General features: G+C 39.5%; 1 protein-coding gene across 2 annotated transcripts in view; it reads left to right on the top strand.

Annotated features, from left to right (window-relative positions):
• The window catches only part of megf10 (multiple EGF-like-domains 10), a 138,746-nt gene that overhangs the window by 116,414 nt on the left and 5,791 nt on the right, over positions 1 to 16,541 (top strand). For both annotated transcript variants that reach the window (XM_050052658.1, XM_050052659.1), the window contains 14 exons: positions 926 to 1,046; positions 2,247 to 2,410; positions 4,794 to 4,896; positions 5,060 to 5,206; positions 6,559 to 6,693; positions 7,205 to 7,333; positions 7,494 to 7,622; positions 7,740 to 7,868; positions 8,982 to 9,110; positions 9,325 to 9,549; positions 10,855 to 10,970; positions 11,517 to 11,637; positions 14,452 to 14,496; positions 14,583 to 14,789. In XM_050052658.1, coding sequence (XP_049908615.1) covers positions 926 to 1,046; positions 2,247 to 2,410; positions 4,794 to 4,896; positions 5,060 to 5,206; positions 6,559 to 6,693; positions 7,205 to 7,333; positions 7,494 to 7,622; positions 7,740 to 7,868; positions 8,982 to 9,110; positions 9,325 to 9,549; positions 10,855 to 10,970; positions 11,517 to 11,637; positions 14,452 to 14,496; positions 14,583 to 14,789 — 1,900 coding nt within the window. The remainder of the gene's footprint in view (positions 1 to 925; positions 1,047 to 2,246; positions 2,411 to 4,793; positions 4,897 to 5,059; positions 5,207 to 6,558; positions 6,694 to 7,204; positions 7,334 to 7,493; positions 7,623 to 7,739; positions 7,869 to 8,981; positions 9,111 to 9,324; positions 9,550 to 10,854; positions 10,971 to 11,516; positions 11,638 to 14,451; positions 14,497 to 14,582; positions 14,790 to 16,541) is intronic.

The raw sequence follows: 16,541 nt of genomic DNA, 5'->3' as shown, positions 1-16,541 counted from the left end.
GCTAGGCTAACAATGACCAGACTCCAGCTCCATACTTAACACAGACAGACAGACAGACAGACAGACAGACAGATAGACATATAGACAGACAGGAAGCAAATAAGCTGGTTTCCCAGAATGTGAAATTATTCCTTTAACTTTTAACTTTCATTTTATTATTGAAACAATATCATCAAACCTCTTGCAGCCATAATGAAGCCATCCCAAAGACAATAAGTTAGGACGTATCACATTCAATAGAAGAGGCTACTTTTGCCAAAAGAAGTTCAATGAGACCTGGAGCAGACTTAGGTTTTAAGTATCCATAGCTTCACATCAGCTCATGTTCACGCCACACACAACCACAACCACTTCCAAGTATGATGTCAGGCCTAGGAGACAAATCCTTATTGTTTCCACATGAACTGTATCTGTTCAAAGCACTTTCATGGCCCTCACAGTAATAGAAGTGTTTATCAGGGAAAACATCAGGACCCCATGGGAAAATCAGCAAAGCAGAGGTCTTAAACAAGAATAATGACAAAGAACAAAGTTCTTATTTTGGCTGCTTGATACATGCTCTTGATGCACTGTTTTTCCAACAGAATTAAAGTTTAACAGTTGGTTAATATGAGCATACAGTACCTCACTGTCCATCTCTGCTGATATTTGGGACAAGATATGCAGCTGTGTCACACATCTACTACACACATCCGATGTCAGCTGGAGAATGTGTTGTCACAAAACTTGTCCTATGACAACAAAACAATGAAGAAAAATGTGGAAAGGACTGCAGTGATGCACTTGAGGGTGGAACTCAGTTGAATACAGCAGATATCTGATCATGTCTCTTCGGTGCTGCTGATGGTGGAGCTGTACATTTAAAGGATGTGTGATGTCCTCACTGCTTCTTCTAACTATTTATCCCCTGTAATGACATTCTCAGGGTCCCAACTGTTCAGTCCCCTGTCCAGCAGGAACACATGGAGTGGAGTGCGCATCCATCTGTAACTGTAAGAACAAAGCTCAGTGTTCACCTGTGGACGGATCCTGCACCTGTAAACCAGGTGAGCTGAGGAGTAGAAGGAGAGGGAGGAGGAGAGGAGAGAGGAGGAGAGGAAAGATAAGAGGAAGGAGGCAAAAAGAGAGGGGGATGAAAGGAAGGAAGCGAAAACATTATAGCACAGGGCTGGAGTCAGACTCATTTTCAGCCCTGGAGTTTCATGCCTCAGACCAGCCCACTTTAGATCATGACCTATTATAACCATACATGTTAAGTCTACAATAGTGCACTGTTCTCTAAAGCCTTGTAATCCAGTGTATTTTTCTAAAATATTTCCAATTCAGTGCAAGTAAGCGTTGCTTCACAATGTAGATTTATTTCAACATGAGTGAGGTGCCACAGGGACTTTGGCGTTTTCCGTCCACTCTTCTGATGAGGAGGCATGTCGGTGGTCGATTCCACAAATCGTTGGAGACGTGTGTGTAATCAGACCACCGCTGCAGAGCACTGCGGAGCTGGTGTGTCCACCTCACCAATTCAGCTGCTGCATAGACTACACCTTCATCCGTGCGCTGTGTTAATAAGGAGGCGTGTCGGTAAACGACTCCAAAATTCATCGCCGGCAATGGCCAGCCGTTTTAACATTTAATTGCTAAGTTTGACTATTCGGAATTACCATTATAGATATCAACAACACCATTTTGACTAGTCATAATGTCATTGTGACTAGTATGAATTTTTATTGAAGATATCTATAACGTCATTCTGACTAGTCAAAACTACAGTTACAGATATTTGTAATTAGATTTTGCCTAGTCAAAACTCTAATTTAAGATATAATTCAGTTTTGACTAGTAAGATTCAAACTACTTTTGCCGTTCATGTGTATGGGGTTTCTCATTATAGATATCTTCAATGTAGTTAGGGATATCTGCAACTGAATTGGAGATATCTATAATTACAGTTTGAGATATCTACAATTTAATTTTGACTAGTCATAATTCAAGTTCAAGATATCTACAACTTCATTCTGACTATCTGAAACTTAATTCAACATTCGACATGGATAGAAACTGTTGTTAATGTGCAACTTAAATGATTCGCAAAGTCATACAACAGCGTCAGCATTCTTTCAGAGAAACTGTTCTAGATGTATTTTTATCATTGTGTTACATGGTTTTGGCAATGGTTTTGATGCTAGCTACTGTTAATGGTAACTAAGGTACATGTGTGTGTTTGAATGTTAATAACCTTGTTTAATCAGGGTGGCACGGGGTGGACTGCTCTATCAACTGTCCCAGTGGTACCTGGGGTCTGGGCTGTAACCTCACCTGCATGTGTGGCAACGGAGGAGCGTGTAATGCCCTGGATGGTCACTGTACCTGTGCTCCAGGCTGGAGAGGAGACAGGTGTGAACTCCGCTGCCAGGTGAGAGGACAGGGATGCTTTTAGATATTTACATGGATAAAGCCCCTAATTTTTCTTAATTGTTATTGTTTTTGTTCGCTTTTTGTTTTATTGTGTTTTAGAAAGTGCATGTTCTTTTTTCAGATGTGTTAAATATTATTTCTGTTGGCAGGTCAGTGGGAAAATTACAGCTCTAGACCACTGAAAATCACTTTTCTAATGTCCTTAAAAGACCCAGTGGATGTTTTCATATGTTTTAACATGACAAATCTAGCCAGGCCTCACAGTAATACGAGAAACTGATACAAACTCAATGCAGCAATACCAGTGCAAAGTCTAGAGAATCTTTTGTTATAGTGGCTGATTTCAGTATTAATAGTATATATTGTTTGTTTGCTTTTTGTTTTGTTATGTACATAGTTATTTTTTTTACCAAAACCACAATCCTTTCCCATACTTAACTAAGTACTTTTTTTCTTGTTCCCTAAACCTAACCAAACTGCAACAATTTAAAAACATTAACCACAATAACAATGTGTTTGAAACTGCAACTGTTAAAGACTTTGCATTTACATTGTTTTTGCTTTGCCAGCATTGAATTTAGTGCCCAGCAGCATGTGATGGTTGTTAAGAGGTTGTGTCCATTTCATGTATTTCAGTGAGACTGCGTCAACAGATAAGGATTTTGACATAACAACCAAATATTTTTCAGACTATGTAGTAGTTGGAGACGTGATTTGGTATGTGCAGTTATAAACTAAAAATGTTAATGTTGACTTAACACAAATAGTTTAAATGAAAACAATTCATGTAATATCAAATTAATGAATGAATTAATGTTTTTTTTTGTCTGGACATTTACATGAGCCATCCCTTGTAGGATTATTGAGACTCATTAACCAGTAACAGACCAAACATCCTGGTATATCAACCCACCATCATCCAGCACCACGTAAATACCATCCAAACATAAACACAAACATTATCAGGCAAAAAGAAAGACATACCCACAAACACTGCATTGAGAGATTTCCCACGACAAAAAATAAATACAAAGCACAAGCACAGCCCCTTGAGTACAAGACAAAATACATAATACACAGACACAATAAATGGATCCAAACAGGACAAAATTGAAATTTACATGAATCAGTGTCAAACACTATTTGTTTCCATTTTCAATCCAGTAGTCCAAACAGAGTCAGAGAAGTCGTCATAGTATACTTTTTTCCTCCTACCCCATGCCCTTAAAGATTCTCAGAAAATGCACATATGAACATTATTAAAAAGACATTTAATTAAAGCACCATCCTCAAAATCATGATATAAAGGACAGTATAGAATAAAATTATACTAATTTTCCACCTTATTCACCTCACAATATTCTTTTGTCTTCAGTTACACCTCTGTATCTTCCAGTTTCAATACACAGTGATAATATACCACTGTGAACATGTTATCTCAAGAGCACTCTTAGCTGTGCATAGAATGATCACTGACTTTTAAGCAACTTGTACTTATCATATTTTTCACATTTGCAGTCTTTCTTAAATAAACAGAGAGTTTATTTGCCTTTTCAAAATAATTTCCTTCAAGGCCACATTCCTCTTGTAAATCAAATATTTCAGATGCCCATTCACCTCCGACAGACAGGTCCTAGGGAAAAATTTCACTAGCTACCCTGTTGGTTGGTAAATCCAGCAGCCTGTTCCACAGGCTCACCATGCTGGCCTTCCATCTTACTTCACATGAGTCTCACCCCATGTCTCCAACAAATGCCAAAACAGGCATATTTATGAAGTTCCAAAAAGAATCGAAACAGCCCGATTCTGGACATGTTCATTTTTGTAACTTTTTGTATCCCCATATTCCTGACACACAGTCTAAAACAGGACAAACACATGTTTGATACAGCTTGGAATATGCAGAATATCCTATATCTCTCAGCATTTTTGTTTTTATCTGTAATTTCTACCAGTGTTGTACTTGTACAGAGTCTGCTAGAACTGATGGGACATGCTTTCATCTAGAAAAAAACCCAAAACAAACAACATAAAACAACATACAACTTAAAATTACTCCTTTCTATACCTGGTTTTCAGAAATGGATAACTGTTTTTTGTTTGTTTTTGTTTTTTTTCATTCATTCATTCGTTTTTGTGCATCACACTTTATCAGGATGAGAGTTGATCTTGTGGTTATTTTGAGGCCACAGCTTTTGGGGCTATATTTGAGCTCATACTGTGTAAACTGCCCTGTTAGAACATACGAAGCTGTGGGAAATTAAATAGGATTAAAAAGCATGAAAAGTTTCTCTCCGATGATGAAAAGCGTGCTGCATGTCATGTAAATGAAGCTTTTACTGAAGTTCATGTCTGTGATGGTTATTGTTGGTCCTCCTCAGGATGGCACATACGGTCTGGACTGTAAAGAACGCTGTGACTGCAGTCATGCTGATGGATGTCACCACTCTACTGGGCACTGCCGCTGTCTGGCTGGATGGACTGGTAACACCTTAACAATGTTCTCTTGGCTGATTTGTCTGCACATAGTCTGACAAGATATCTGAGCATTACAGTGTACCATGAATATCATTACCTCCTATTTGGCTCATAGTGTAGGAGGGTCTTTCCCGGGTAATAATGTGATTATGTATGTTTGTGTTTGTAGGTATCCACTGTGACAGTGTGTGTGCAGAGGGCCGCTGGGGCCCAAACTGCTCCCTCCCCTGTAACTGTAAGAATGGAGCATCCTGCTCTCCAGATGAGGGAACGTGTGAGTGTGCTCCAGGATACAGAGGCACCACGTGTCAGAGGAGTAAGTCTCATCATCACACAGCTGATGCTCTTCTTGAAGGACAAATGAGTTTATTTAAAATTCTGTCTAACTGTAATAGTGTTGTCCATAATTCCTATTAGTAATAATAATGTTGTTCTCTGCAAGTTAATAGCTTAGATCTGAGATCTAGGAAATAAAATAAATCAGAAACATGAGCAGTCATATAGATTGGTCAAAACCTATTTGGAACAAAAAACAAACGGTGAATTCTAAAGTTGTTGCTCAAATTATCTGTTGTAAATATCACAGTTTACACAGCCACTTCCTGCTTTAACTTTGACCTACAGTGCTGTACTTGTTGTAGTTCACATGCACTTTTCCTGTACTATGAAGGATGATTAGTGACACTTTCCCTGTCAGTTTGACCTCCAAATACAATAGTTTAGATAATTTGGATGAACCGCTTGTGTTTCTGACCTATTGGATTTCATTCTAGGTATGTCGCCCTGTTCCATATCGACCTGTGGGCTGACAGTCTCTGACTCAGTCTCAACTCTAAGCGTTAAACGCCAGCCCAGTCACCAGAAATAAAAGCTGGTATTATACGTTTCTCTAAACCACTGATATGGTACATTGTATGTTATTATGCAGCGGATACGATAAAACTTAACTTTTCAACAAAAATTGAGCATGCCGTTAGTTCAGGCAGGACATGATGTCAACCTTAGCTTACATCTAAGCCACATCAGCTGATCTCAAGCAGCCTTATCAACTGATGGATCAGCTGATTGATCACGATTCCTTTCTATGCAACCAGTTGGCAAATCTCATTCAGGGTGCCCTATTTAAACTGCTTTGTCCTGCCTACTGTTGCTGCTTCCTCTGCAAGCCGCTTTGCTCTCTCCGCCTCAGGCTTTGTGCATAGGCCTAGAAGTTGCCAACATTTAAAAGGCTAACATTTTCTAAGAACTGGGCTGTTAACTCCACAAATAAGCTGGCAAAGTCTCCAAAACTTGACAAAGAATAGCTTCTTCAAATCTGACAAATTGGCGACTGTTGAATGTTCCCTGGTTGGCATTAACCATCCAAACCTTTGTGTCACCTAAACAATCCAGGTGCAACTCAGGGGGAGTTTTGGGGAGTTGATGTGTGTTAACTCTGGATGGGTTATTATAAAACTTCAACAAAACAGTTTCTATAGCTAAGTTATCTCCTATATTAGGGTAAATAATACTGTATTTTTATTAAGAGATTTTCATGTAAATTATTTGTGCTGTTATGATTATAAAAAATGACATGTATTCAGTCACTTCTACACCAGCTTTGACACTGCTGTTACTTCTATTGAAACAGAGCTGAGTGAAATAAAAATTAACTCATCTTTTCTGCAGTCTGCTCTCCGGGTTACTTTGGTCACCGCTGCAGTCAGACCTGTCCACAGTGTGTCCACAGTAACGGACCGTGCCACCACGTCACAGGACAGTGTGACTGTCTGCCAGGCTTTAAGGGGGCGCTGTGCAACGAGGGTGAGTTGCCCTGCAGCACACTGTTTCTACTGTCTAACAAGGGCTATGGGGTTCGACCTCTTTGGGTTTTTAAAGGCTCATACAGGTGACAGCTTCTAAGAAAATACCTATGACTAAATTTCCCTGTAAAGGCTGTTCAATAAGCAACTGAATGTAAGGACAGCTGCTAGGATGCATATGTATATTGTATATGCTTGATTGGAGACACGTCTGTGTCATTATGAGCCACACATAAGTTGTATTTCACTGCAGGGCATTACACACTGTAAATGTTTGAATCAATCAGAGCAGATGGAACACATTACTCCACACAGTTGCTGCTTAACACGAGACCAATACTGAACATTAGTGTGAGATGATAATGTCACAGTGATCCTCGTCAGCAACCAAGATCCCAGGACGCCAAGTACAATCGAGTTACTCCGCACATTATATTTGAGATGAAAAAGTGAGGATACTTCTGGCTGAACTGTGGTTGAATGATTAACACTCACATGTGTCTTTGGTGCAGTTTGTCCCAGTAGTCACTTTGGGAAGAACTGTGCTTGGAGCTGCAGCTGCACCAACAACGGCACCTGTAATCCCATCGACGGCTCCTGTCAGTGTTATCCAGGATGGATCGGTAGCGACTGCTCCCAGCGTACGTTCACTCAGTAAAATGATAAAGAAGATACATGATGATTATGATATATACATTCCAACGTAAAAAGAAAAGTTATTTGGAAAGGATGTTTAGCCCTGGACTAGTACGACTAAAGACTTTAGCACTGACTCAGCACTTTGTTGTGATTGTGTTGCAGCGTGTCCGCCTGGTCAGTGGGGACCCAACTGCATCCACACATGTAACTGTCACAACGGAGCCTACTGCAGTGCTTATGATGGAGAATGCAAGTGCACCCGAGGATGGACTGGCCTCTACTGCACACAACGTCAGTCATAGACACACACACACACACACACACACACACACACACACACACACACTTCCTGTTTATTACAGAGCATATTGAAAGTATATCATATGATGTTTGATGACTCTCTTACAGGCTGTCCTTTAGGTTTCTATGGGAAGGACTGTTTTCAGACCTGTCAGTGTAGGAATGGAGCTGACTGTGATCACATCACTGGACAGTGCACCTGTCGCACCGGCTTCATGGGACGCCACTGTGAACAAAGTATGTTACACTGACTTTCTTTCTTTCTTTCTTTCTTTCTTTCTTTCTTAGTCTTTTTTTTACTTTTTGTCTTTCTTTCAATTACAATTCAATTCAATTCAAATAGCTTTATTGGCAAGAACTAAGATATGTTGCCAACGCATTTAAATAAATGATAGTAATATGAATACAAGAAAAAAAGTAATCATATTTTACATGTTATATACAGTGGTGTGAAAAAGTGTTTGCCCCCTTCCTGATTTCTTACTTTTTTGCATGTTTTCCACACTTAAATGTTTCAGGTCATCAAACANGAAAACATGCAAAAAAGTAAGAAATCAGGAAGGGGGCAAACACTTTTTCACACCACTGTACATTCATTAATTTCTTTCTTTTTCTGTCTTCTTTCTTTCTTATTTTCTTTCTTTCTTTTTTTTTCTTTTTCTCTGTCTTCTATCTTTGTGTCTGTTTCTTTCTTTCTTTCTTAGTCTTCTTTCTTTTTTTCTTTCAGTCTTCCTTTGGTAAACTTTCAGTACCAACAAGTCATCTGTCAAACTCCTTTCATGTAAATTGCTGTGCACTGTGTTAAATAAAAATTAATCAGTGTGCTGGCCTTGGTGAAGCACACTTTTGGAGTCTTATTCCCTTCTTTATTTATTTATTTTTTTAAGATTTGCCTCATGATGTCATTATACTGACCACCCCATCTCAACATGTCACTCTTCTCAGTGCTTACACTAACTGTGCTACAACCTAAACTGACATTTCTGTCAGTGCATGTTGTTCAAATGACTCCATCTACTGTCAGTGTGTATTCCAGCAGTCAACTCCTTTCAGCTCTGAAACTTGAACTTCACTTCAGTTTTAAACTTAAAAGTGTCAAGTACTCCTGCACAAATACATCTATTTCAAAATATAATAAAAAATAAATAATCAATAATAATAAAATAAAATAATAAATAAAAATGTGAAGACACTGAAACTAAAGCAGGTTCCTAAACATTTCTGCATATATATTGATACATTAAATAAAACTGAATTACTTTTGCCAATCAAAATTGTTGTTGTGTAATCAGGATTAGTGACATCCTACTAAAGTTGGATTTAATTGGGGATTTATTTCCTTATCTCCAGAGTGTCCTCCTGGTTCCTACGGTTATGGCTGTCGTCAGGTCTGTGACTGTCTAAATAACTCCACATGTGATCACATGACTGGTACATGTTACTGCAACCCAGGCTGGAAGGGAGCTCGCTGTGACCAAGGTGATGACACACCTCAATAAACACAGAATCAATTGATTTCTCATATCTGTTTCTGACTAAAATCAGATTCTTTTGGTTGTCTAATCACTGACAATCATCCCCTTTTAATAGCAGGAGAATTTACCTCATTCTATTTTTACAAATGGACTAATGGTTACTTAGAGCAAACAGCCTCTAAACTCTGGCACTACATTACCCCTCCTCCTGTCTGCAGCTGGTGTAGTGGTGGGCAGCCTTAACAGTTTGACCAGCGCAGCCATGCAGGTGGACACCTACCAGATTGGAGCCATCGCAGGAATCATTGTGCTGGTGCTCCTGGTGCTCTTCCTCCTCCTCCTCTTCGTCATCTACAGGAAGAAGCAAAAGGGCAAAGAGCCTACCATGCCGGCTGTGACCTACACTCCTGCTATGAGGGTCACTGCTGATTACACCATTACAGGTACATTACAGGTTCATCCACTTCAAACTGCAACCAGCTCACTGACATGTACTGGTGCAGGCTTGTTAGGCAGGTCTTTCCTCATGTTGAGTCATGAAACTTTGCAGCCCAAGGATGAGGTGGCAGCCAACATCAAGTTCAAGACACCCATAGAAAAAAATGTCTTGATTGCTGTGTTGCTCTTAAACAGCTAAAAACTATTTTGAAAATTAACATGATAAAAGTACAACAGAAATACCCACTTATTTGTAATGCTAAATAGAGCATAGTCCTGCGCAGGTCCATTTTTGAAAACCTGCACCCGTTCATACTGTACCCGTAAAGCTGAGGGCCAGAACTCACTCATTACTCATCATTATGTCTAAGTCAAAGCTGCACCCATTAGTAAAAGTCTCGCCACCCAACCCACACCTGTGATAAAACACACACAGGCTACAGTCACTCACATTAAATTGGGTTCTCCATTCTTGAATTACAAATCTAGTGGACCAAAAGTCTCTTTCACTGGCTGCGCTCGATGCTGGGATGGTGAAAACATTCTGTGTAATCACTGCCAGGTTAGGAAACATTTTAGCATGCTCCTTCACCACCATAAAACCTCAAAAAAATCCTCCATGGGTGTCTTGAACTTGATGTTGGCTGCCACCTCATCCTTGGGCTGCAAAGTTTCATTGCTGGAGTCCTCCACATTGGTGAAGATTGTGACAAAGGGGTCAAAGGTTCAACTTCTGTCATTGATTTTCAAAATAAAATGAATTGCAGCTTGATAATCACACACTGCACATCTTTTTATTTCTTTTACTCTGAAAAATAGAAATATATTTTTGTTCTCACCCATTGCCCGCCCACCTGTAGCTCATTTTTACCTGTGCCCATACCAGTGAATTTACATATGTATGTGTATATATATATATATATATATATATATATATATATACATGTATATGTATATACACACACACACATATATATATATATATGTATATACACATAGATTTCTGAAATAGAGTCCATGGTCCCGTTAACCAACAACAGAATCATTCTCTGCATGCTAATTCTCCTATAACGCCATTAACCACTGTTGTCCATGTTGCTGGAAAGACTGATAACTGGTAATGTGCCAAGAAATGTAGCATTCTGCCAATAGAGGGCAGACATGTAGAGGACTGCTCATCAGCAAACACAAATGTAAACACTTGATTTCTGATCTGTATGACATCATAAATTGAGATGCTTGTTGGATCTCATTCTCTGAAAACACTGATGAACTTCCTGGTAAGAGTTCCATGTCACCTCATTTTTCAGATGCTCACCCACCAGCGTGTGAGACCCACCCCAGCAACTACTTCTCCAACCCCAGCTACCATACTCTGACCCAGTGCATCAGCCCCCCACATGTTAACAATGGTCCCTATGGAAAGGTATGGAAGTGGACTGCAGGGGTGTAAATATAAACAGTGATTCAACTTGCCACCTCAGAAATATGCCTATGTTCAAAGAAGAGCACACGTCAAAATAGAAATGCTGTTATCTGCTATATATGCCCTTAAGTAGGCAAACCGATCTCTGTCAAAGTTTGTTTTTTCTTTTGTAAAAAAAGTCAGTAGCAATGTTAATTTTACAGAAACTATATAAACTATGAATAAATTATTTAAATAATCAATTTAATGTGTAATTTCTAATTTTATTAAAAAGAAATTGTCATATACAGATTTGCAGTGATGATAGGTAATACCAATGTTAATGTTGTCCAACGTCAAATCTGTATTTGATCATGTGATGATACTATAAAATTTACAGCAGCTGTTTTGATGCAAAATTTGGCACTAGGGCCTGTCATAATAGTGTGCAACTGGGGCCCATCCTAACCACCGTACGCTGCTGAAGGGCTGTAATTCTGCACAGACTGTGTCTATTAATTAATATTCTAGCAACTAATCATTGTCCCTTTAAATTTATTTTTTCAGGCCAAGAGCAATCAGCTGTTTGTGAACCTGAAGAATGTAGATCCAAGAAAAAGGGCTCGAGCTGAACACTCAGGCACACTGCCTGCAGACTGGAAACAAGAAGACTGCTTCAGTGAACTGGGTGAGACATGGAATATATTATAGTGTTGTCATAGATATCAACATTTGGGCTGCAAGTTTCTGTGTTTCTGTGTTGTTGGCTTTGAGCCTCTATTCTGCTATTTATCATTACTGTGAAATGTTCAGAGGATTCCAAAAGCTTAATTCATGGATTTTAATTATTAGCTTGTTCTGTGTAATAAATATTTGGTCAATACTGTTCTGTTAAGCACTGCTAAAGTAAGAGTGACACACCAGATTCAAAACTGAATCTCATGGCTGTTTACGTCAGAAGCTGCAAGGGATATGCAAGTAAGAAAACACATGCAAGTGGATGTAAATACAAACAAATAAAAAAAATGATCTCACAGCTTTTACAATGCATGATGAATGATGCATCCTACGGATGTGCTGGGACGCATCATCAGCGATGTATCCTGGGTTCATCGGGTGTTTTTCGGGTCTTGCAACATTTGACACCCTTGCCTAGGCAACCCAGCCGGGGTTGATCAACTTGCATCCCAGCAGCATTAGTCCATGGATCACCCCTCTTTATCCAAAGCCACCTGGAGGCTCTCTTTGCTGCGTCTGTCTCAGCCTTGATGGCTTTCTTCTTCATCTGCTCATTCCCAGCCAGGTGTAGTTTTGGAAGAGAGACTGCAGCCTACTTCTGCTGGATGGCAGTGTGCTCTCCAACCCTGCCTCCGGCATTTCTCTACCAGTGCCTGGTACTTGGCATTCTTCCATTCAAATGCCTCTTGAAAGTGGTCTTCCCAGGGCACAGTCTGCTCTATCAGGGCAAGTTGTTCAGTGGCTTCTGACAGAATGGTGATGTCAGGTCACAAAGATGTCACAGTCTGCCCAGATCAACCATCAGCTGCCAGTCCTGTGTGGTGGTGCATAGGCCTTCAGCAGCTCTTGGTTGTGGTCTGGGCTGCTCACCTGCCTTGATGAAAGACATGTGCTTCTTGGGAGGGCCTTGGTGTCTGCAGTTTGTTATGGCTGTGGACACACTCTCGGCCACTGCTTTCAACAACTGGTTGTAACGCCAGCGGTACCAACTGTCCCCCAGGGTCTTTCGGCAGCTGCTCAGGATATGCTTGAGTGATCCTCTCCTCGAGCAGAGAGGACGGGTAGCTGTGTCAGCCTTGCCCCAGAGTTGGAGAAAGGGTGTCATTTATCAATTTTACCATCCATCCATCCATCCATCCTCTTTGATTTTCCAGGACTAGTTCACAAATAAGTGACATTTAGGAAAAAATGACAACTTAACAACAACTCAAGCACATGGAGAAATCAAGAGGCACATAAACATATGATGCATAAAAAAGGATGCAAATACAGAAAGAAAATTGTAAAGAGTAGAACAGAAATGTGTTACAATAAAAAGGAAATTTACAGGAAACACCAGCAACTGCTGAATGTGCCCGAATGCATGATCTGGCAAACCACAGCACAGAAGAGACCTTATTTAAAGTTGAACATGACTTGAGAATTTCTGTGTGACATGATATCTCAAATAAAAAACCTTGAGGGACTTTTTCAGATTTGGCAAAAATGTCCACTTAGATTCAGTGATGAACTGATTGGAATTTGGTGGCCAAAGGTCAAGGTAACTGTGACCTTGTCTGTCTCATTCTCATGAATGTGATATCTCAAGAATGCCTTGAGGGAATATCCTCAAATTTGGTACAAAAGTCAAATTGGACTCAAGTGACTTCTAGTTGTTAGTTTATGCGATTTTGTATCACAGCAACTTGATATTTAGTACTGTGCTCCTTTTGAATGGTATATTTGACAGATAACAAAGATTCATTCATGCATTCATTCATTGTATGATTGAAACTAGTAATTATAGTAATAATAATAGTTTGACTTTTTGACCAAACTTATTTAGACACTGTCAACTAAACAAGTTTACAAAAGATCTGTTTTTAAATCTTTTCGGGTTGTCTGTCTATCAGTCCCATTCTTGTGAACGCAATATCTCAAGAGCGCCTTGAGGGAATTTCTTCAAATTTTGCACAAATGTCCACTTGAACTCAATGATGAACTGATTAGATTTTGGTGGTCAAAGGTCAAAAGATGTGACCTTGCATATGTCTCATACTAGTGAATGTGATATCTCACCTTGAGGGAATTTGGACAAATTTGGCACAAATATCCCTTGGACACAGTAATGAACTGATTAGATTTTGTTGGTTAAATGTCAGTGTGACCTTACATCCATCTCATTCTTATAAAAGCAATATCTATAGAACACCTTGAGGGAATTTCTTCAACTTTGGTGATCATAGGTCAAGGTCAGTGTGACCTCACAAAACAGGTTTTTGGCCATTTCTCAAGAATTTTTTCGCAAATCATGACAAAACTTCAATGTCTATTAGGATAAAAGTATGAAGTGATGACATTTCAAAAGGTCAAAGGTCAACTTCACTGTGACATCATAGTGTTCTGCATAAAACACTTTTCTGGGTGTTATTTAACATCATATCTCAGTAACAGAAGGAAAGACATTTGGTCAGACACTTAATTGGTGACTTGTGAAAAAACTTGTCATGCACAATCAGAATAAACATCAACTTGCAGTCAACCATACACAATATCACTGCTTGAGGAAGGAGATGTGCAGTTATCTGACAACAGCTTACTTACAAATCTGTTGTATTTGCATTGTAATTGATGTGGATAAAAGACCTTTGATCTGTTATATGCCTAGTTCTTAATTAATGATGTGTGAAACACTTTGTTTAGTGTCTAATCTTGCCGTAACAGTCTCTCACATTTGCTTCCACCATTCACTGACCTCAGTCATTTTAATTTTTCTTCATACCAGGAGCGTACGGGGTTGACAGGAGATACATGGGGAAATCTCTACGAGGTAAGTCCTTCAGTTATACACATAAATCCTGAACTGCTCAGATTAATGCTGGATCTCTAACTAATTCCTCTGCCTCTGTTATTCAGATCTGACGGGCACACCCTATCATGCCAGCTCCTGCTCTCTCAACAGCTCTGAAAACCCCTACGCAACGATAAAGGACCCTCCTCTGTTGATAGCCAAAAACACAGAGTGTGGCTATGTGGAAATGAAGTCACCAACCAGACGGGATTCACCATATGCCGAGATCGGCAACAGCAGCCCCGGCAATAACCGCAACGTCTACGAAGTTGGTGAGGAGCTTAAGCTTACATTGGTTTGTTGTCATTGTCAGTGCTCTATAGAGAAGTATGCTACAATTGCACTACATAGTAGTCCAGTCAACTTAATTTAGATATAGCCCTGTATCATAAATTACAAATTTGCCTCAAGGGACGTTACAGTCTGTACAGCAAATGACATCCTCTGTCCTTAGACCCTTGATTCTGACAAGGACAAACGAAAGCCTCTTAAGTGTCCACAGGCCTTTTTATGGCTTATTAGATGATAATAATATGTAAACAACTGCTGTGTTTAAGTGGTTTACTCATACACCCTATCTTACGAAAGCTACGCTCCTTGCAGTTGGATTGATGTGGACCATTTCAAGTAACAACCACTACAGCAGGTTCAGTAAACACTTCTGTCAGACAAACAGTTAAAACTCACCTATGAAGTTTTATCATAATCCACAGATCAATAATATTCCAACAAAAACAGTTCTCAAACATTTGCATACGTCAAGACAATTTGAATCCAGTGAAATATTTAGTCCAAACCAGTCATCGCGTGTCTTGATGCGAATTAAATGGATGCAGAGAAATTTCCTTAATGATCTTGACTCCAGTTTAGCTGCTTTCAGTGATTCAAACGGGTTCTGTTTGTGTGACACTATCATTCCCCCAGGCTATGGTAAGACATATGACTGGTTACAATATGCCAACCTGAGGACGTCCCCTAGACCCAAGTCCTCCACAATGTTGATTGGTGTGCAGTCAGTTGCCACCCATTTTGCAAGCGCTTAGTCAACTTCTTTGATTTAGTTTAATCCTCAAGTCTGTGTATATTTGCTCACTCCAGAAAAGTGCTTTGCTAGCTTTGGTGATGTGGTTGCCTGCTGACATCAGTCTGATTAGCCGCACCTGTGAGCTGAGCTCATACGTGGTAGTTTAAATTCAAATTACGTTGGTGATAATTTCATTCCGTTTGACACAAGGTGCATATTGCTTTAGACTTCAACTGAGTGGTTTGGGAAAGTGAAATGAACCATTCAGAACTGCTTTTCCATCACTGTGGCAACAGGAAGCAGGAGGCCACTGTAGTGGCTTGACTACAAGTAAGGGTGTGTCAAAAGGACAAAGTAGGAGTATGCGATTATTGCAGTTTAAAAGAAATAAGGCATTATGTTCGGGCCTTAAGAGCATTGCCATAACACATTAATGATGACAGCCCCAGTCCAAACACATTATTACATCCATAGACATCCATGGACTGCCATTGCATCATTTCAGATGTTCATATTTCTCACCGTACTGTCTCTCCACAGCCTACAATAGCCAACGAAAGCCTCTCTTCTTTGCCTGCAGAACCAGCCAGTAGCAAGCAGAGTTTTAAACTCTTTCTTGGCATTATTGACCATTATAAATGTGTGTAAATGATAAACAAATGACTTCTCTGTTGTCTTAAGGGGAAAAAAATCGTGTTCTTATCAGTTAAGGTTTTCTAGAAGTGTTTTTATATACAGTAACCTCCTAAATAGGCATTTCTTACTGTGTTGATTAGTTTTTCACTTATAATTACACATTCAGTTCATTGTTTTACCCTCTTTTTGAAATGTACCTGGACAGAAGCTTAGAAATATGTGTGGGAAATGTTTATTTGCTGTGATAATAGTATCAGTTTTGAATTTGGACCATGTGAGGCTTCATGATACAACCCCATTGTGTTGTCCAGCTAATACATCCCAATTGTAGTCATTAAGAAAATATTCAGGTGAAAAAAAAACA

The sequence above is a fragment of the Epinephelus moara genome, chromosome 9 (genome assembly GCF_006386435.1).
Source record: "Epinephelus moara isolate mb chromosome 9, YSFRI_EMoa_1.0, whole genome shotgun sequence".
NCBI classification, from domain to species: domain Eukaryota; kingdom Metazoa; phylum Chordata; class Actinopteri; order Perciformes; family Serranidae; genus Epinephelus; species Epinephelus moara.
This window is presented reverse-complemented; position numbering and strand designations above follow the sequence as displayed.